This window comes from Moschus berezovskii, chromosome X, assembly GCF_049115385.1.
Source record: "Moschus berezovskii isolate FMDL1 chromosome X, NW_MosBer_1.0, whole genome shotgun sequence".
Classification (NCBI taxonomy): domain Eukaryota; kingdom Metazoa; phylum Chordata; class Mammalia; order Artiodactyla; family Moschidae; genus Moschus; species Moschus berezovskii.
Window position 1 is genome coordinate 14,037,760 of NC_142488.1, and position 22,577 is coordinate 14,060,336.

At 41.6% G+C, this 22,577-nt stretch overlaps 1 protein-coding gene and 1 long non-coding RNA gene across 4 annotated transcripts in view; one reads left to right on the plus strand and one right to left on the minus strand.

Annotated features, from left to right (window-relative positions):
• MOSPD2 (motile sperm domain containing 2) overlaps positions 1–5,474 on the plus strand; it is an 87,070-nt gene extending 81,596 nt beyond the window's left edge. For 2 of the 3 annotated variants that reach the window (XM_088833557.1, XM_055438293.2), the window contains 2 exons: positions 2,305–2,407; positions 2,946–5,474. In XM_088833557.1, the coding sequence (XP_088689683.1) occupies positions 2,305–2,407; positions 2,946–3,083 (241 nt within the window). In that variant the 3' untranslated portion in view covers positions 3,084–5,474. The remainder of the gene's footprint in view (positions 1–2,304; positions 2,408–2,945) is intronic. The other variant, XM_055438294.2, reaches the window with a different exon arrangement.
• LOC148773226 (uncharacterized) overlaps positions 1–5,728 on the minus strand; it is a 35,365-nt gene extending 29,637 nt beyond the window's left edge. The window contains exons 1-2 of the long non-coding RNA XR_016036789.1: positions 5,572–5,728; positions 1,392–1,545 (exon numbers count right to left, since the gene is read on the minus strand). This is a non-coding gene — a long non-coding RNA (uncharacterized LOC148773226). The remainder of the gene's footprint in view (positions 1–1,391; positions 1,546–5,571) is intronic.
• Between the last annotated feature and the right edge of the window lie 16,849 nt (positions 5,729–22,577).

Here is a 22,577-nt window from a genome sequence, read left to right on the forward strand (position 1 = left end):
AGATTTCCAATTAAGATGGAAATCAAATGATTTCTATGTTCTGGAGTTTCAGGGCTTAATGCAGCATGCTTTACAAAGTTCAGATAAAGCATTCAACAAAGGCTTTTGAATGCTCTCCTTTTTCTGAGTGCACAATTCAGCCTTGGACCAGTTCACCTTCAGGGAGTGGGTAGGGGAAGCCCTTACTATTGCTTCTATCAGCCTCTGAGTGTTGGTTTATCCATTTCCTGATAATTTGGGGGGAATTGTGGTCATATTTCGTGTGTGTGTGTGTGCGTGCGTGTGTGTGTGTGCGTGTGTGTGTGCGCCTGTTTTCCCCAGGGGGCCATCTGGCATATCTGATAACTACGGCATAATTGTGGACGTTAAGAACACCCTTGCACAGCCAATCAAGGTCCCTGGGAGTGGGGAACTGATCTTTTTAACTCTTCTCTAAATTTGATAGATATGTTCTAAGTGGAGGTAAAAAGAACTCTGTCATTTCATCTTGCTAAGGATGTCCCTAAGGTTGACTGCCATACTCCTTCATGTCGTCCTTTCAAGTTAGTCTTTCCCTAGATAGCAAAGAAGTTAATTGTTTAGGATGAGAGCTCTGAAACATGTTAAACACAAAAGTTTCTCCAATTTGAAAGATCCATCATTTGGCCATTGACAAGTAACATCTTATATTACTTTCAATAGCAACCCACACCAGTAAGCTTTTTGATGACTTAACCATGGATGCAATAGGCAGCCCAAAACGGGGTGCAAAGATGCAGCCCTCACAAAATTCAGAAAGCGCACTTCCAGAGTTAGCCTTAGGAAGCCAAGACCTTGACTGTCACAGGTGCTAAGGACAGTGTCATGAGAAGTGTCTCCAGTTTCCCACAAGAATGTGATAATGCTTTCAGTTACAAACCTCCTCCTCATCTGTGACACTGGGTAGGCGCTGTAGGAACAGGACTTTTCCCGCACTAAAGGAGGCCAGGTTGTGAGGACAAGGGCCCTTTATGCCAAACTCCCACAACAGCTGGAAGGATCAGAGAAGGCTTGTTATCACTTTGTGTCTTGGATCCCCAGCCTATGCAGTTGGTTGTGAGATGCATGTAGATACGACCATCATCTAGCTGGCAGCGACCAGAGAGAATACTCTCATTGGTCATAAAGCCAAGCTCTCAGGACAGAATGAAACAAAAGCAAAGTCTCACCTGTCCTGTGGTTCTCCTTATGCCGAACACCACAAAAGACAGAGATAAAACAAGGACCATCTCTGGGAGGAAAGAGGACCAGTAGGAAACAGAAGTCCTGAAAACAAAAGTCTACCAGAGTCACAACACCTAAGGAACTAGCTGACACACATTTTCTCCTGCTAATCTCTCTTTGGAAAAGAAGGGACAAGGTGAAATGTTTACCTTCATCTCTCAGCTGCCACCAGCGTAAAATCCGGGAGAGAGGACTGTGGTAAGAATCTTTACCCTCTCTGGCTTTTTTCGTATTTCCAAGATCTCATTTGCAGGGTCCCAAGTGAGGATAGTGTCCCGGCAGGTCCCATGAGAGATTGCCAACCTGTAGGAGAGGAAAAAGAGTTCGCCCTTTACTTCTCTAGTTTCTTGACTGAGACATCCCCCAGCGTGCATAATCATAGAGAGATGAATAGAAGAAAACAGGAGAAAAACAGAAGTTTAATAGCATGTATAACTCCTGTATACTGGAGGGATACCCAGGAAAACCGTGAAACTCCCTGAAGTGGCCCATGACATCACCTTAAATATCATCTCCAGCTAAAGATAAAAGATGGTGTTGGGGGTGAGGGACTGGGAGGTGAGCAGGACAAGCATGGTATATACAGGTAAGGTTGTCCCACATACTTAAGTCCCCACCTTCTCCACTGATCAGAGTTTCCAGAGATTTAGAGTCATCCTCCTCTTTATGCTATAGATAAGGCAACTTCTTGTGTAACTGTAAATGTCTCTCACAAAAAGGTAACTGCTATTCAGTCCATGGGGTCATGGACTACATTGCTGCAGTCCATGGGGTCGCAAAGAGTCAAACGCGACTGAGCTGAACTGATTCAGTTTCCAGAACTTTTCCTGTGTCTGCTTTTTCTTAGAGAATAACCAGCTCAAGAGAAACCTTGTGCCACAGAGGCATATTTTGAGGGGGTGACAAATTCTGCTGCCCTTCGAAGAGAAATACACGCTGAGTGGCTCCCTTAGGTGTCTCTGGGCAGAGACGCTTCTGTGTTTACTTTTTTTCACCTTATATTTTACTTTAAAAAAAATTCATTAACAACTTCAAGAAATTATTTCCTTTGGATTTTCATAGGTTAAGATGCCATATTGTTGAGAACTGTAAACCATCCAGTCTTACATTGAAAGATCACGCCTTTAACATGTCAGATAAAACCAGCGAAGACCTCTACCATCAGGTAACAGTTCTTTCTTCCCAACTAAAACAAAGTCCTTAATGTTAATCAATATTAGAAATCCATTTTTCCCACACTGACATAAGGAAACCTTTTGGCATAGACATGACAGAAATGCTCTGTTCTCTGTGAAGGGAAGCCAGATCAGAAATGGTAAGCGATGAGTTACTTTCAGAGAGCTGTTTCTGTCTGAAATCTCTGTACTGTCTGAAAGCTCATCAAAAAACATGATCTCCTGGAAAAGGTACCATGTAGTGCATTTACATTTGAAAAAGGTGGAGGGCCTCTTTCTGAAGAGTTGGTTTCAGTACGTCCAGGAAATGATAGCTTTGCTTCTTTCTCAACTTGAAAATTAGACCTTTTCAAAACAAGAATAGAGAGAGGCACATCTCCTCACCGGCCAAGTCTAATGCCTCTCCATCCCAGCCTCTGAGTACATGGACTGTCTCCCGTACATGTCTGTGGGTTCTAATACTCGTTTGTCGCGCATGATTGATGTACTGTGTATTGATGCAGACCTCTCATCCTCTTCCCTCTTCAGCTCAATCGTTTGGTAGAGAGCACTAGGAAGCTTGAAGACCAAGTCCAGCGATGCATCTGGTTCCAGCAGCTGCTGCTTGCCCTAACTGTGCTCTCGCTTACTTTTATGGTCTCTTTTTTCTATCTGTTGTACAGTTAAAGAAGTGGGCCTTAGTGGGAGAAAGTAAGACGCAGAACTTCACCACCACGCTCCAAGTGTCGCACATCTGTACTTCCACCAGGGAGATGTGCGGCATTTAGGGGCAGAACTGAAACATTCTTGAAATAAACTAGTAGAATAAGCAAACACTGAAGAGATTGATTATGAGAGTCTCTAGGTAGTTAGCAAGTAAGTAAAGGTATATCTGTTGTGTGACTTAATAGTTTAGAGATAATTTATTTTCCCCTCCTGATCTGAATACTTTTAAAGCTTGTTTTATCGTGTGTATATATATATATATATGTATATAACATATATATATACACATATATACACACACACACATATATATATATGTCAGCTGAACAGAAAAGTAACATGCTTTGTTGCAGCCAAAAAACATCGTCGTCTTTTTTTTTTTTTTAACACAGTTATTATAGCTGAGCCAACTTAGTTTTTCTATACTGTGTATATACAACAATGTATATTGGAAAAAAAAAACACGTACTTATACAGAGTCATTTCTGTAACCAGGACTTTGTCACTTTGAGAACTACTAACACATGCTAGTTGATGTTCTTTTGGAATGTACAACTACTTAATGCCAAACCACCTTAGCCTTTCTTTCCTATCCGTCTTCCTTAAAGGCCTGCCTGCCTTTTATTAATCTCAGACTTTGTATTGAACAATCACATTCTCATTGAGGTAGGACTGGGGAACTAAGTCTGGTTGGGTTTTCTCTGAAATCTGTCCATTTTATGCAGTTTCATGTTGCTCTCTGGCTGGACACATACCTTTTTGCTTCACCCATTATAAAGGCCTGATCCTCCATTGGACCATCTTCACCTTTTCTGAATGAAAGGAGTTAGATAAACATATTTTTTGAAAAGTCAATTTTTGAAAAAGATGCCTAACTGTATAATTCATTTACATTTCGGTTTCTCATTAAAATCAGGCACAACAGGGGAACTTGACAAAAGACTGGAGTACTTAAGAGGGTGGAAAAAAAAATTGAAACTTATGTTGTCAGTTCTCCATTTAAAAGTGAAAAATATTTGGTGATCGACTGTCCAACCTTCAGACCAAGGTTAAATGACTTGATCTTCCACCTTTGTCACAGCAGTACTGGGGACAGTTCCTCAATTCCTAACATGAAACACCTCGCAGGAGCAGAGCCTAATGAAAGTAGTTTGTTTTCTCATCAATATAACCAGTTTGGGTCCCTGTTGGTTCACATGTAAATCTACTTTATATGAAAGACAAAAAATAGTCTGTAAAATAAATTTTGAGTTGTGATTGAGCCACATTTGGAGAATGTTTTATTCTGAGGTTATAGTGTTGGCAGCTTTCATCTTGAGAATTTGATGAATCCAAAATGGCATTATGAAGAATGAAAAGAGAGACTTCCTTCAGAATTGGCCTAGGAAATAAAACCTTAAATGGACACTGGTCTGACACTTTGTCTTAATTTCGGTTTTTCTGTTTCAGTTTGCCTCCTCCAGACGTGAAAGTGACTGTGGTCCACCCTAAGTACTGTTCATAGCTTCTCCCTGTGTGTGCACAGCGGTTTCCCCTTATATGGTAGATCGCTGGCTTAACTATAATCTAATCCCACACTGTCTGTGTGTTTCGTTCTTTGGCAAATAAATGTGGAAATAATTAGTCAAAATTGGAAATGTATAATGTTTCACATGATAATTAGATAAACTCACTAAAATGTTTTTCCCTGATGTCTGGCCAGTTGAATTTAATGACATATCTTGTTAACATTTGTGTGTCTATTAAATGTGACTAAGCAAACTATACTGAAAATTAACCATAAAATCAAAGGCATCTAAACTTTTGTAGTTGTCTTGATTGGTTACATATATTTATATTTGATTTTATTCTGTCTTCCTTTGACTTTATTTAATCACATTTGTATGATTATTTTGAGTACTCTATAATTATTTTTAATATGTCATTACCTTTTTATGACCAGGTTACCAAGGACCAACATTTAGATTTAGATTGTTTTCACTTGGGAATGGAAATTCATAGTTTCCATGAAAACAGTAATGAAGCATCATTATAGGCAAGTAGCCTAAAAATATAATTGCTGGTAAACCTAGCCTCAAATTTCATAATATACCATAACTGTTTTTATATCTTGCCACTAATTTTGACTGGATTTAATAGCACTTTATTGTACAATTGCGAAAAAAAAAATATATTCCTAGAATTGTTGCCAGTGTAATTTCTCTAATGTTCTGGTGCTTTTCATATATTTTCAGTATTTTTATTACTATATTGGTATTTTCTTTGTATAAATTGATCAAAAAAACATGCTTTCTATTTTAATATGTTTTAGAAAAATAATTACATTTATGCAATAAATATCATCAGGAAAAACCTCTGGTCTCTAATTCATAAAGCATCTTAAAAAATCAATGCTCAGGCTCACACTGACCTTTCAAAGATCACATTAATTTCTTCTGGACCTGCTTACCTTTTTATAAGGAGGGCACTGCAGAATTCCAAAGACAATTGTGTTTTCTGGAGAACCCGACCTCATTGTATCCTGTTTCTTGTCGCCCAGGGTCAGGGTCTGCTCCTCGGGGCCGCTCTCCATTTTCCTGACTCAGCATTGGCCTCACTGTCACAGCTGGGGCTCCATCGTGGAACCTACCACCAGAGCGGCCACCCAAGTCACAACTGCCCCACATCCCCCATCCGAGTACCCACACGCTTGGCTGCTGGGCACGTGGCAGGAAGTCCCTGTGAGAAGGCAGCAGAGCGCCTGGGAGGGTGGCAACCTTGGATGGGGACCGCAAAGGCCGTGGGGAGTGTGTGGGCTCCTCACCATTGGAAAACAACTCCCAAGTGCAGCTCCATAAAATAGAACCAAAAGGACAGGTCCATCTTCTAAACTGCGAAAGAGATGGAGATAGAAAACCACCTGAGAAAAATAGAGCCACTAAGACCAGTAACCTACGCGGGAGCCCCATACCTACCTGGGACAGTGAGGGTGTGATCTTTCCCAAAAGACACAGTTTTCTAGGGATCAGAAGAGTTAGAAAAGGATCAGTTACTTTACAGCAACCGAGCTCTTCCTCTAGATTTTTACTAGCAACTTGAGGTTTCAGGATGCCAGCACCACATGGGTCCTCAGAAGCACAGGGCTCACCTTTTTCTCCCTGAATCAAGAGCACAGAACAGAAATCCTCCCATCTGTCTTGACTGGGGCAGGGGTAGTCGGGACTGAGGGTTCTGAACCAAGACCACCTGGGTTCCAGTCCCGTCACTGACATTTGATTCCTGCATGACTCGGGAATGTTCATTAACCTTTCCACCTCAGTTTCCTCATCCCCAAGTGCCTGTGATCATCAAAGGACTACTTCCCAAGAGGATTGTGAGAGGGAGGAGATCTTGCATTTAAAGCTGCCCTGGAGAGGCTTGCCTGGCTCTGCTGATGTTGCCTCCACCACCTTCCTTCCCAGTCCCCAGAGCTTTTCACACTGGGGTTGGTCTTCCTGAATATCCCATCTCACTCAAAGCCACACGTCAGTGCCCCAGACTTTTCCCTGTTTTGTTCTCCTATCCCTTTCTTGGTCCATCAATGAATTCTGCTTTCCAGGTGAAGGGACACATGGAGAAAGCCAGTGAAGATCAGCTGCCTTGAACCCCATGAAGGAGTGTCCCCCACCAGTCAGTGGAAGACTTGTTTTGACGCTTCCTTCCGCCATGGCACCCAGACCCCTCAAACCACCACACCCACACCCTAAACTGATACCACAATATTCCACCCAGAAGAGTTTCCCCTCTATTTGTAACAACTCCATAAAAATATGGCATAGGATCTTTTATATCTTCACGACAATTCCATCTTTAACACTGACTATAATTACTTCCCTGTAATGTCCGAATATCCTCTTCCCTACCCCTCTCAGGTCCCCTGCCACACTTAAGACTAATCTCTGGCACATGTTACAAGATTTGAGCCAACTGGTTCAGCTGGCAAGAATATAAAGGAACATCTCCCTGACCCACAAAATGAGATCATGCACACTTTCAAGTCTTTCTAGACTTGAGAATTTGAGTGATGCTTGAAACTACCAGTTGTTCATGTTCCTTTGAACAGTGTGAGAAGACATGATAAGATCTTGTGTTTTACAGATATGGAAACCAAAAGCGTGAGGAAATCATCCTTCTTCCCAAGGTCACAGGCTAGTTGTTTTCAGAACCAAGAGTTGAACTAGTCTCCCAAGTCCACTGCTTGTTACAACCACTCAAAACTGCCTCGACTAACAGGTTACCGTATTGAAGGACAGGTCTGAGAACTCCACATTCCCTGAACAGCAAGAGAAGGAAAGGAGAGAAGATAGCACACTTGAGAAGCAAAGTTGACAAAACATAACCACTCAAGACCCTTGGCTGGAAAAGTTTCTTGGTATTCTAAGCTACAGACAGAACTTATTGAAAAAGGTTTGAAAGGTACAGGTTAATGTCCTTTTTACTTTGATGGAGAGCCGTGTTGTGCCTCATCAACTTTCAGAGAGGTCACATGATTAGATCAGACCCACCCAGGACAATCTCCCTTCTGATGAAGGTAACTGATTAGAAACATCACATCTGGGGGACTTCTCTGGTGGTCCAGTGGCTAAGACTCTGTGCTCCCAGTGCAGGGGTCCTGGCTTCGATTCCTGAATATACTGCAATGAAGACTGAAGATTCTGAGTGCCACAACTAAGACCTGGTGCAGCCAAATTAATATTTTTTAAAAAGGAAGAAACATCACATGCAAAATCCCTTCCTCTGTGTAAGCTCAGGATAAGCATTATTCCATCACATTCAAGAGCCCCAGCCCCCTCTCAAGGGGAAAGAGTTATACAGGGTGTGTATTGGGTGAAATCAGCAAGCTCAACCAATGTGGTCCCCTCGTACAGATCAGGAAACAGGATCAGAAAACTGACCCAATCTTACCCAGTCTGAGTGCTCTCAATTCACAGACGTCCTGCACATGAAACAGACTAGAACTTCTGTGTTAGGCACCGAATGACAGGTGTGAAGGACAGTCTGTCTCTATCCCAGCTGGTTTCCTCCAGTCTCATAACTTCAGTGCACACAAGAATTCAAACTTTTGTAAATGATCTGTTAAGGGAAAGAAAGCCACCACTATCTCAAATGTTGATTCAGTCGTTAAAAAAAAAAAAAAAACACCCAAGAAACAATCTCACAGTGAGTTCATGTGCTGGGGCAAAGAGGACTTCCACTAATTGTGTGCTTTTGTCAAAAAAACTCCAGTGAAAAAGTTTGTTTGTTTTTAACTTTCCCTTTTCTTTCAGAATAATCCATTTCAGTTAGTTTATTTGAGTTAGTTTTCTTAGACCTATATATACTCTATTAAGATAGCTTCAAGAAACGGTTAAAACAAAGGAAGGAAAAAAACTCCTTTCCTTATAGAGACTTGCCTTATGCCTCCCAGCATAGTTACTGTCTAATTTACTTTGGATCAAAGTCCAGTGCCTTGAATTCTATTATGCCAGAAAGTCCTCTGCAAATTTCCAGGTCCTCCTAGAGCTGTGTATGCACATGTGAGTGTCAAAAAATCTCAGTAGTTTCTGGAGGCCACTCCAAACTCCTTCTACGTGGATTTGCAACTGCCCCATAAATTCTAACTTGATGTTCCCCTCTATGTAAGTATGTAGTCTTGTTTCTTTCTGACTGCAAGAAACTTTAAAACCACTAATATTATCACGATCCCCTTTTGCAGAATCTCGGACTATAATAAACTAAGAAGTGAATCATTTGTCTTTCTGACACCAACACTCCTCTCTTTTCTGCAGCAAACCCTCACCCTAATACTGTCACAGAGATTCATTCAGTAGAACTTCCTATTTGTAGTTCAATTTTCCCTGAACCGCTTTCGCCCACTAACAGGCAAGTATGCTTGAGTCAAATACCAAATCACTGTTCTCGGTCATAAAATAAATGTCAGAAATGTGTTTTGGGTACTTTTCCAACTCTGTAACTCCAGCGACTTCTTTTTATGGAGGTGGAGAGGGAGAAAGTTATAATTAGGGGAAATAACAATCATATGACGCAGTCTACCCAAACTTAATTTTTTTTCATGCAACTGAACTAATAAGTTGCTTAAAAGGAAACTGATGTAAAAAGCAAAACTTCCTTGCAAACCAGTATTTACTGCTCTGAGATCTCGTAAATCACTTAATATCTTAGTCACCAGAGGTGGGGGGGTGTCTTATAGAGATTAGAATTATAAATCCAGTGCTTAGGGTAGAACTGAGTATAGTCAGAATTTTCCCTCAAAATTCATTAGGAAGATGCCAAAACAGAGATGATATAGTAACCATATCCTGGTGAGTCTAAACCTTTTTAGCATCAGATAAAGCATTTGGTTTGCTTCATTTGGTGGTAGTGGTGGAGGTCATGTAGTATAATAAATACGTGCAATGAGTCTTAAAACTAGAATCACCATCAACAAGATTCTCTTGAGAGACACAAGAAAATTGCAAATGACTGAAAGGAAAACATATTTACCATTCTATACACAGTGGAGTACGACCGTCTTGATTCTAAGGGTTGAGAGCCAGATATAAGTGAGGTTGCTTACATAGTTAGGGCCAAAGTCAGAAGTGAAATATGGTCTTCCTCTTAGACAAGCCTCTTTAGGAAGGGTCCTCACCATATCTCCACTTCCATCTTGCTCCGTGCTGTCTCACTCCATCCTAGTGTCTATGACCATCACTCCAGCAAAACAATACTTGCTAAGGTCGAGCAATGACCTCCTTATCAGGTCATCCATTGCACGTGCTTCAGTCTGAATCAGAAATGAATTCATGCAGCAGCATTTGACTGGATCAACCACGAGGTTTCTGACACAATAAACTCATGCTTTTCTTTTTTCCCTGCCTCCTCTTCCTCCACCATGTCTTTAAGGCATTCAAGTTAGAAGTGGGCTGTCTTTCCTTTCTCTCTACATGTGACCTCCTCTATATCCAGACCTGCAGTTAGCATCAGCCAACTATTAACCCTCTGATGGTCTAACTATACCTCCCCCACTAGGTCTTAGACATACGTGAGTGAAAGTCGCTCAGTCATGTCCGACTCTCTGCAACCCCATGGACTGTTCATGTAATTCTCCAGGCCAGAATACTGGAGTGGGTAGCCTTTCCCTTCTCCAGGGGATCGTCCCAACCCCAGAATCAAACCAGGGTCTCCCACATTTCAGGCGGATTCTTTACTAACTGAGCTATCAAGGAAGCCCAAGCGAGCACAAGGAGCCAGGCATGCTAGGAGCCAGGCCCAGGGAGACACACGGCAGCGTGGAGGAATGACTCACCCACCCCATCGCCCCAACTCAGCAGTTCCAGGTGTCCATCAGAAAATGTCAAAAACAACTCATGATCCTCCCCCATACCCAGTCTTCCAGGTCCTATCTCAATGGATGGTACCACCTTCCATCAATGTAAAACCAAGTACCCCTAAAAGCAACTTTATGATTAACCTCTCTATACAAAACCTTATTCCCTTTCTTGTTCTGCACCCATTCCCCTTCAAGATTGAGGACTATCAAGGAAAATGGAGGGTCATAACCAAGCAGGACCCTGTGGGGATTTCCCAAGAGACACCCTCTCCCCAACATGTCCTCTGCCTGCCTCTTGTTTATAGAAAAACTTGAGCCTTTTAGGCCTTCCCCGAATTCCAACAAGCAAATTCAATCAGAGGAGTGAGAAAATGCAAAGACAAAGGAAAACAAGCAAGCAAGACAAAATGACCATAGTTTAGTCACTGAACAATGTCAAGGACCTTTAGTTCCCCCTCAGGGACTATCTCTGGTTCCTCTGCCTTTTCTAAAACCAGCTTGAACATCTGAAAGTTCACAGTTCACGTATTACTGAAGCCTGGCTTGGAGAATTTTGAGCATGACTTTACTAGCATGTGAGATGAGTGCAATTGTGCGGTAGTTTGAGCATTCTTTGGCATTGCCTTTCTTTGGGATTGGGATGAATTGCCAACATCCGCTGGATCATGGAAAAAGCAAGAGAGTTCCAGAGAAACATCTATTTCTGTTTCATTGACTATGCCAAAGCCTTTGACTGTGTGGATCACAACAAACTGTGGAAAATTCTGAAAGAGATGGGAATACCAGACCACCTGACCTGCCTCTTGAGAAACGTGTATGCAGGTCAGGAAGCAACAGTTAGAACTGGACATGGAACAACAGACTGGTTCCAAATAGGAAAAGGAGTACATCAAGGCTTATTTATATATGCAGAGTACATCATGAGGAACGCTGGGCTGGAAGAAGCACAAGCTGGAATCAAGATTGCCGGGAGAAATAGCAATAACCTCAGATATGCAGATGACACCACCCTTATGGCAGAAAGTGAAGAGGAACTAAAAAGCCTCTTGATGAAAGTGAAAGAAGAGAGTGAAAAAGTTGGCTTGAAGCTCAACATTCAGAAAACAAAGATCATGGCATCTGGTCCCATCACTTCATGGGAAATAGATGGGGAAACAGTGGAAACCGTCTCAGACTTTATTTTTGGGGGCTCCAAAATCACTGCGGATGCTGATTGCAGCCATGAAATTAAAAGATGCTTACTCCTTGGAAGGAAAATTATGACCAACCTAGATAGCATATTAAAAAGCAGAGACATTACTTTACCAACAAACGTCCGTCTAGTCAAGGCTGTGGTTTTTCCAGTGGTCATGTGTGGATGTGAATGTTGGACTGTGAAGAAAGCTGATCGCTGAAGAATTGATGCTTTTGAACTGTGGTATTGGAGAAGATTCTTGAGAATCCCTTGGACTGCAAGGAGATCCAACCTGTCCATTCTAAAGGAGATCAGCCCTGGGTGTTCATTGGAAGGACTGACACTAAAGCTGAAACTCCAATACTTTGGCCACCTCATGCGACGAGTTGACTCACTGGAAAAGACTCTGATGCTGGGAAAGGTTGGGGGCGGGAGGAGAAGGGCACGACAGAGAATGAGATGGCTGGATGGCATCACCGACTCGATGGACATGAGTTTGAGTGAACTCCAGGAGTTGGTGATGGACAGGGAGGCCTGGCGTGCTGTGATTCATGGGGTCGCAGAGAGTCGGACACGACTGAGCAACTGAACTGAACTGAACAGGGACTATAGATAATATTCTGAGCCATATCCTTGAGCTATTTTGCAAATACTGAAACTCCCATTAGCTGGAAGAAGTTAACTGTATGTTAACCACAAGCACATAGACCCTAGATTGGTTGGAACCGGAAGACTGATGATGCTGAGGCCAGGTTACTTTACCACCAACAAATCAGAACGCCCAGAAGCTGATCATGCACCCTAGAGCCCTATCTTTAAAGACCTTTCTCTGAAAGCCAATAGGTCTTCTGAGCATTAACCACTCATACTCCCTGCTTGTTGCCTGCACTTTCCTTCACCACAACCTGGTATCAATAGACTGGCTTCACTGGATGTGAGTGGGGAAAACCCAGTTTGGTTTGGTAACATATTTACACCAGCTAGAAACCTGACCTTCATCCTTGACCTTACAGGGCCCCTCCCCTCCCCACTGCAAACTCCCTCCTTCAATCCACAATGTCTCTCATGTGACTTCTGCAATATCTCAGGCAGTGTCTGGGCTTTCCTTCTGACTCTCAGCAGTCATTTCTGTAGTCAGGGATATTGAAGACCCTTGAAAATGAACATCTTATCATACCCAGGTTAAAACTTTACCTGGCTTCCATGGCTCTCAGCCCATAATTAAATTTCTTAACTTGGTCTACAAGCTGCTGAATGAGCTGGCCTTTGCTACCTTCCCAGCCTCATTTCCCCCTCTATCTTGCTCTAAAATGTCTGATTTCATCTCTCTGCCTGGAACTTCCTCCCATCCCAACCTCCCATTCTCACTTCTTCAAGGTGGTTCTCAGTTCCTCATTTGTTCATAAAAGGCACCTCTCTGCCCACTCTCACCACTTTTCTTCAACATGGTATTGGAAGTCCTAGCCAGAGCAACTAGGCAAAGATAAAATAAAAGGCATCCAAATTGTAAATGAAGACTAAAACTGTCAGATGACATAATATTATATGTAGAAAATCCTAAAGACCTCACCAAAAGATGTAGACTATATGAATCCAATAAAGTGACAGGATACAAAAATCAATATACAAAAATCTGTTGCATTTCTACACACTAATAATGGACTATCAGAAAAATTAAGGAGATAATCTCATACACAAGTGCATCAAAAAGACTAAAATACCTAGGAATAAGTTCAACCAAGGAGCTGAAAGACATACAGTGAGGTAATAAGTCATTAGTGAAAGAAACTGAAGAAGACACAAATAAATGGAAAGATATTCTGTGCTCATGAATTGGAAGAATTAATACTGTTAAAATGGCCCAATGGCTCAAAGCAACCTACATATTCAATATAATCCCTACCAAAATTCCACTGCCATTTTTCATAGAAATTGAACAAACAATCTTAAAATTTGTATGGAACCACAAAAGCCTTGAGTAGCCAAAGCAATACTGAGAAAGAAAAACAAAGCTGGAGGCATCATGCTTCCTGATTTCAAACTCTACCATAAAGCTATAGTAATCAAAACAGTATGGTAAATAGCATAAAACAGATATACAGATCAAAAGAACAGAATAGAGAGCCCAGAAAGAAACCCATGCACATATATGGTCAATTCGTTTATGACAAGCTAAAAATGTACAATGGGAAAAGGATAGTCTCTTCAGTAGATTGTGTTGGGAAACTTAGATAGGCACATGCAAAAGAAGGAAACTGGACCACTATCATACACCATGCACAAAAACTAACTCAAAACGGATTAAAGACTTGAATGTAAGACCTGAAGTTATAAAACTGCTAGAATATATGCAGGTAAGTAAGCTCCTTGACAGTGTTATGATTTTTTGGATTTAACTCCCAATTCAAAGGCAATAAAAGTAAAAATAAGCAAGAGGGACAATATCAAGCTAAAAAGCACAACAAAAGACAACGAGCAGAATTGGAGAAAATGTTTTCAGATCATATATCTTATGATGGGCTAATATCCAAAATCCATAAAGAACTCATATAGCCAAATGGCAACAACAACAACAAAAATACAATTTAAAAAATCGGCAAAATATCTGAAGAAATTTTTTTTTTTAAATGACATATAGATGGCTGGTAAGCAAGGTAAAGGATATAAGGCACATGAAAAGATGCTCAACATTACTAATCATCAGTTCAGTTCAGTTCAGTCGCTCAGTCGTGTCCGATTCTCCCTGACCCCATGAATCACAGCACACCAGGTCTCCCTGTCCATCACCAACTCCCGGAGTTCACTCAAACTCATGTCCACAGGATCGGTGATGCCATCCAGCCATCTCATTCTCTGTCATCCCCGTCTCCTCCCGCCCCCAACCTTTCCCAGCATCAGAGTCTTTTCCAGTGAGTCAACTCGTCGCATGAGGTGGCCAAAGTATTGCAGTTTCAGCTTTAGCATCAGTCCTTCCAATGAACACCCATCATCATCATCATCAGGAACATGCAAATCAAAACCACAATGAGATATCACCTCACATCTGTCAGTCAGAATGGCTATCATCAAAAAGACAAGAAATAACAAGCATCCGTGAGGATTCAGAGAAAACAGAACACTTGTGCACTGTTGGTGGGAATATAAATTGTTACAACCACTATGGAAAACAGTATGGAGGTTCCTGAGAAAACTAAAAACAAAACTACCATATGATCCAGCAATTCCTCTCCTAGGTATATATCCAAAGAAAACAAAAATACTAATTCAAAAAGACACATGCACTGCCATGTTCACTGCAGCATTTCTTACAATAGCCTAGATATGGAAACAACTTGTGTCCAGTGATGAATGGATAAATACACAACACAGCATTAGTCATAAAAAACAACAAACGTTGCTATTAATGACACCATGGATGGATCTTGAGGACATTATGCTAAGTGAAATAAATCAGACAGAGAAAGCCAAATACCATATGATCTCACTTATTTGTAGGCTCAAAAAATGATCACTGAAAAAAATGAACTCATAGCTACAGAGCATGGAGGCGGAGGGGAGTGGTGGGCTAAATGGTGCAAAGTACTAGATATAAAATAAACAAGTTCTGGGGATGTACTGTACAGGTTGGTGACTATAGTCAATAATACTATATTAGATATTTGAAAGTTGCTAAGAGAGTAGATCTTAAAAGCTTTCAACACAAGAAAAGAAATTCTGTTAACTACATGTGGTGATAGACATTAACTAGATTTGTTGTGGTGATCATTTTGCAATATATACCTATTCTGAATCCTTATGTTTACAACTGCAACTAATACAATGTTCTATACCAGTGATATCTCAAAAAGGCCTCTCTTTCCAAGGATGTGATTGTGATTGGTCAATATCCCCTATCAGATGTTCTCTGATAGCACCATGTTTTCTTCACAGCACTCATTGCTGCTTATACATTTTGTCACACAAATACAACTGAAGTATAGTTAATTTACAATGCTGTGTTAGTTTCACATGTATAGCAAAGTGATTCAGTTATACTGTTGTTATTGTCATTTAGTTGCTCAGTTGCATTTGTGACCACATGGACTGTAGCCCGCCAGGCTCCTCTCTCCATGGGATTTCCCAGGCAAGAATACTGGAGTGGGTTGCCTTTCCCTCCTCCAAGAGATCTTCCCGACCCAGGGATCGAACCCATATCTCCTGCATTGGTAAGCAGGTTCTTCACTACTGAGACACCAGGGAAGCCCACATGCATTTACATTATCTATTCTTTTTCAGATTCTTTCCCCATTTAGGTTATTATAGAATACTAAATAGAGTTCCCTGCACTATACAGTAAATCCTTGTTGATTATCTATTTTATATATAATAGTGTGTATATGTGAATTTCAAACTCCTAATTTATCTCCTCCTGCCTTTGGTAACCATAAGTTTGTTTTCTATGTCTGTGAGTCTGTTTCATTTTATAAATAAGTTCATTTGTATCATTTTTTTAGACTTCACATATAAGTGATATCATATGATATTTATCTTTCTCTAATATATTTATTATGATAGTCTCTAGGTCCATCCATGTTGCTGCTTGTCTGATATTTATTAATGCCTTTCTCCCTGTTAGACTATAAACTCCGCATGGGAAGACATGACAGTCACCATCGAATCCCTAGCACCAAGTACATACATGCCACATGGGTATAGCCTACTTGATGAAGGAATTAATTCCTAGGTTTTAAAAAACAGGCTAACATATGCAAATAGATAGCCAATGGAAATTTGCTGTATGACTCAGGGAACTCAAACTGGGGCTCTGTAATAACCTAGATGGGCAGGAGGTGGGAGGCAGACTCAAGAGGGAGGGGACATATGTATACGTCTGGTTAATTCATGTTGATGTATGACAGAAATCAAACCGATACTGTAAAGCAATCATTAATCAATTTAAAATAATAAAAACAGACTACCCAGAAGTTCAAGGCTAGCCTTCCCCTTCCTCTTTTCTAGCCTTTTCCCCAAGTATGTCAATTAACTAACAATTACGAAGCCCAGCTTTACACAAAGCATGTAACTTGCTGCTGCTGCTAAGTCGCTTCAGTCATGTCCAACTCTGTGCTACCCCATAGACGGCAGCCCACCAGGCTCCCCCATCCCTGGGATTCTCCAAGCAAGAACACTGGAGTGGGTTGCCATTTCCTTTTCCAATGCATGAAAGTGAAAAGTGAAAGTGAAGTCACTCAGTCGTGTCCAACTCTTCGCGACCCCATGCACTGAAGCCTGCCAGGCTCCTCCGTCCATGGGATTTTCCAGGCAAGAGTGCTGGAGTAGGGTGCCGTTGCCTTCTCCGAGAATAGCTGGTTTGCAGCCCTGATGGGAAGTATAGGTCAGCAGGGCCATTCATTGTCTTTCCAAGACTCACGTTGACAGAATTCCTTCCGTCATCATTTGTCATGGGCTCAAGGAGGCAGGATGGTTTTTGTACTCACCCACAATTTGAGTGTGCAAGGAGCCCCACCGACTTTTCTTACCCTACTCACATCACAGCAGAGATAACTTTGGCTTCATTGAGATCATGCCTGAACAGTTGCTCAAGTGCTGCCTTCTCTTTCCATAGGCCTGCATTTCCACCCCCCGCCCCAGGAGATCTTCCAGAGTACTAACTCTATAGTTTACTCTGGGCCAAAAGGTTTCCATTGTCATATAATTTTGAGAAACCCTGTATTAAACAAAATTGTAGTTTCCCCCCATAAACTTTCTCAGGATTTTAGTGTACTAATGTGCATGACAAATCTCTGAGAATATTGTGTATTTCCCCAGTTTTTATAACCATGGAATCCCCTTTTCAAGCAATATATTTTGGGGCTAAGGATCCTGAGCCTACACTTGGGAAAACATTGTGTTAGGAGTATTAACACTCGAAGGATCCTGTATGCCTGTAAGAAGTGTGTTAAGGTCAAAGTGATGCTTCAAAGTTAAAATGCCATGGCACATGTAAACATAAAGCTCTACATTGTTCAGCCTGCTACAGCTCTTTTGACTCTCATTCTTTAAATTTCATTTGTAAAATTAACTGAACATGGCAGAAAGAGTATTTTAACTCAAAGCATCCTGCACTCTCCAAGACTTTCCATGGATTTCCTTTTCCATGTATGATTTCCTCCCTATAGCTAGTTTATATATTAGTCATGGCCAGACTACAGATGTCTAACTCTCCCTTCCTTCCTATCCCTATCTGGACCAATATTTGTCTGTTCTCTTTCTGTGGATCAAACATGTGAAATGTATTTGTGACTCCCTTAGATAGAAGCTTATCATGAAAGCCAGCCATCATTGCTGTCTGCTCGGCAGGATTTCAGCCAACCCGTACATGACTTTGGACCCCAGCTCATAGCCCACAGGCAGGTATTACTTCCAGGAAACATCCCTAATTTTGTTGGCTTTCCTTCATTAAAGGCAAATCCAAACAGATCTCAAGAGCTTTATCAGAATCTTAACTTAGGGGATTTCATTATAGCCACTAAATGTAAGTATGTTTCAAGTTAATTTCAATTTCTAAGTATTGGCTGACTTGGATATAACTGCATATAATGCTTTCACCTCACCCTGCCTCTCCCTCTGCATTAATGGCATTTCCTTTTTGAGCCTTCTTTCCCATCTTGATGTTTCTCTGAAGACTGAAATTCTGCTGAGAGCTCCACTTCATGCCAGTTGTATTTTCTTCTTCACTTATATCCATGAATTTCAATGTTTCTGGCTCTGATCTTTGGCTACTTGTACCTATTAACCCTTCCATTTCATGGTTTAAAAATCACTATACAGTTTTTAGGAATTCCTTGGTGGTCCAGTGGTTAAGACTCCAAGCTTCCACTGCAGGGATGGCAGATTCCATCCCTGGTTGGGGGAAAAAAAGATGCCTCATGCCACATAGTGCTGCCAAAAAATAATAAAAATTAATTTTTAAAAAAATCCAGGGACTTCCCTGGTGGTCCAGAGGTTGGGACTGTGCTGCCAATGCAAGGGGTCTGGGTTCGGTCCCTGGTCAAGGAGCTGAAGCCCACAAGCCACAACTAAGAGTTTACATGCCATAAGTAAGACCTGGTGCAGCCAAATAAATAAATAAATAACATTTTTTAAAAAAACATATAATTTTTTTTGTTAAAGGTTCAAGGGAGGGGAAAAAAAAGGTGACAGACTCTGTGAGATACCTAAATACAAATGCATTTTATTTACCTCAGGTATATCCTTCTCCAGTTATTGAATCTAATGTTCTCTGACTCAATTATAGGTGAAATTTCCACATACCTTTTCCTGTCCACAGGACTCATTATTCAATATTGGATTTTCCTGCCCTCCGGTAAATAGCACGCATTAGACTGTTTGACTATACTACTTGTGCTTCTTGTACACCTTTCAAGTTTTGAACCAGTTTGCTTTTATATAAAAACACTATTAGACTGTTTGCCAGGCAGCCCCTAAATAAAACATGGTTTCAAATGGATTGCAAGTTCAAAGTTTTATGGTTTCAGAAAGTTACAAGAGATAGAAATCTGCTTTGTTGCCCCTCAACTATAAGCTTGAAAAAGCCAATCAATTATAAAGGAGCTATAGAGGATATATCATTATATATAGTGATATAAGAAGAAAATATCATTTCTCAAGAAGGACCTGGTGACCTGAGAAAGAGAGAGAGCGCATACAATAAAGAGTTCTTGGTCCTTTTCAAAGAGTGAATTCAGAGGAATCAAGAACCTATGAAAAAAGAGCCAGAATCTGATTAAGAAAGGCTGGGCGGGGCCAAAGATTCTGCATTTCTAACAGGCACCTAGGTCAGGCTGATACTACAGCTCCTGACCACAAGTTGACAAACAAGGCTTTAGAAAGGTTAGGAAAGACCATCTCAGAGGCCACTGCAGACCTCTTGCATTAGAAGATGCATAGAGGGTTCTTCCCTGGTGGCTCAGTGGTGAAGACTCCCCACTTCCACTGCAGGAAACACAGGCTCGATCCCTCGTCAGGAACTAAGAGCCCATATGATGTGTGGCGCAGCCAAAAAGTTAAAAAAAAAAAAGACATGAAAAAAGAAGAAACTACGTATAGACAGGATCCAAAGTAGTTCACAAGCACATTATAGTTTAAAAAGCACCTATCAAAACAACTTCTACCTTTCACTCCAAAGTCCTTTTACCTAAGTGAAGTCGCTCAGTTGTGTCCGACTCTGCGACCCCGTGGACTGTAGCCTAACAGGTTCCTCCATCCATGGGATTCTCCAGGCAAGAATACTGGAGCGGGTTACCATTTCCTTCTCCAGGGGATCTTCCCGACCCAGGCATCGAACCCGGGTCTCCCGCATTGGAGGCAGACGCTTTAACCTCTGAACCACCAGGGAAGCCCTTTTACCTAAGGCCCTTTCCATTTTATTTGACTTTTCATCACTCCCTTGGTTGCAACAGTTTTGGTGAGATGTTATGCTCTTCTCGTGGCTCAGCTGGTAAAGAATCAGCCTGCAATGAGGGAGACCTGGGTTCTATCCCTGGGTTGGGAAGATCCCCTGGAGGAGGGAAAGGCTACCCACTCCAGTATTCTGGCCTGGAGAATCCCATGGGCTCTATAGTCCATGGGGTCACAAAGAGTCAGACGCGACTTGCACTTCACTTTATGCTCTTCTTCCAGATTTTCCTAGTTAAATAGCTTGTGGCCATTTATAAGTGGGTTATGCTCCACATTTAAAGTGAAACATCTAATGAGTGTTCTCCAGGTACTGGTACTGTGCTGGGCATAGTCTTACAAAGAGGAAGAAGAACTGGTTTCTATCCTCAGGGAAACACAGCCTTGGGATGGGGTGGCCCTGGCCCAGATTTACCACACAGGGTATCAGTAGTCATGTACAGATGTGAGAGTTGGACCATAAAGAGGGCTGAGCCCCAAAAAATTCATGCTTTCAAACTGTGGTATTGGAGAAGACTCTTGAGAGTCCCTTGGACTGCAAGGAGATCAAATCAGCTAATTCTAAAGGAAATAAACCTTGATTATGCATTGGAAGGACTGATGCTGAAGCTGAAGCTCCAATCCTTTGGCCACCTGATGCAAAGAGCAGACTCATTGGAAAATGCCCTGATGCTGGGAAAGATTGAGGGCAGGAGATGGGGACGACAGAGGATGAGATGGTTAGTTGGCATCACCAACTCAATGGACATGAGTTAGAGCAAACTCCAGGAGATAGTGAAGGACAGGGAAGCCTGGCGTCCTGCAGTACCTGGGGTTTCAAAGAGTCGGACACAACTTAGTGACTAAACAACAGCAATCACTTATACAAAAGAAGCTATTTTTGTCATGAAACTTATTAATTTTATATTCTGATAATTAAAAGGATCACAATGACATTTTCCAGCTGGCCATGAAACCCACAAACTCCAGGGACATTTACTGTAAGTAATCCTATACAAATCTGGTATATCCTGACAAAAACATTCCATCACTAAGGATACCCCATTAGCAAATACCATCACGAAGTCCAGCAAACAAATCTACATGATCTGTTCATGTCATTTTTCCCTGATGTGACCCCACGGATTGCAGATCAGCTGTTAACTCTTTCCTTCCCACTTGCAAAGATGTGTCAGGCTAGGAGCTGGCTAATGAAGTTCACTGTTTAGATTGTGGGCTTTTCAGAGGCAGAAGGACAGGAGAGGCAAATTGTATGTGGAAAATAGTTTACCTTATTTGTAACAAAACATCCTGGAAATATAGTATCTGAAGCAGGGGAGGCCCTCAAGAAATATTTGCTGAAGGAAAGAAAATGTAAGTCTGCCTTAGGTCAAATAGCTTAGAACACTTACCCCAATACATCCCTGCACTGCTCTTGAGGAAACTGATGATTACCATCTTCCACACCGGTGGGAGCACACCTCTTGGTCAGCACTCATCTTGCACAGTAGAACAAAAGAAGGCAGGGTATGGCCTGACCTCTACTTGGCAGGGTCGAGTTGTTAGAACTTCTGGTGAGATCACTAATAATAAATGGCTCTAGGTTTATTCTCATTTCAAAAACTACTTTGATATTCAGCCTTGCAAAATGAGTTCTGATGTGTAATGCTCCACTGAGAATTAACGGATTCATTTAATGTTCGAAACCCATTAGCAAAACAGAGTTTATTCTGGGGACCAATTATTCAATATGGTGAGGCTCTCCAAAGCACCTATAAAAGAGACACCTCAACAGGTGCCATTTACAACTTTCTACCCCCTAAGATGGTCCTTGGAAACAGAAAATACCATGGAAACTCTCTCCTGGCAACGGCTCCAATTAAGTATGGTTTCATTTGGGTGCTAATGAAATGGATTTTGGCTTTGCTAGATCTGTGAAATGACTCCATTTCTTGTGCAGCTCCTTTAGATAACCCAAAACTCCACGACTTTGCCTCCTTTGTTTTGTTTATATTATAAAAAGGACTCCTAGAGAAAAAAAAACAAGGACTCCTGAATTTAGGGCTAGCTACCAAGTATTTCCAGGGCTGGCGAGAAGGGTGGGGTTTTAGATTATGATTAATGCCAAGGAATGTCACTGGAAGGTAGATGGGGAAAGAAGAGTTGTTTTTGGTGAGACAGCAACCCTGTCACTCAAAAGGCGAGAGCAAAAGGGCAAGTTTGCATCTACAAATAGGTTCTACAAATACCACTGAACAAAAGCAGTGACTCGAAGGCTTTGCTGCTAACTTGACAATCAGATGCCTTCTTCGCAAGTGAGGAAAGTACTTGTACTGGAAAGGGCTCTTGGCTCAAAAAGTAGTTGGTGGGGTGTTCAGGATATCAGGGCTTTCCTGATAGCTCAATTGGTAAAGAATCTGCCTGCAATGCAGGAGACCCCGGTTTGATTCCTGGGTTGGGAAGATCTGCTGGAGAAGGGATAGGCTACCCACTCCAGTATTCTTGGGCTTCCCTTGTGGCTCAGCTGGTAAAGAATCTG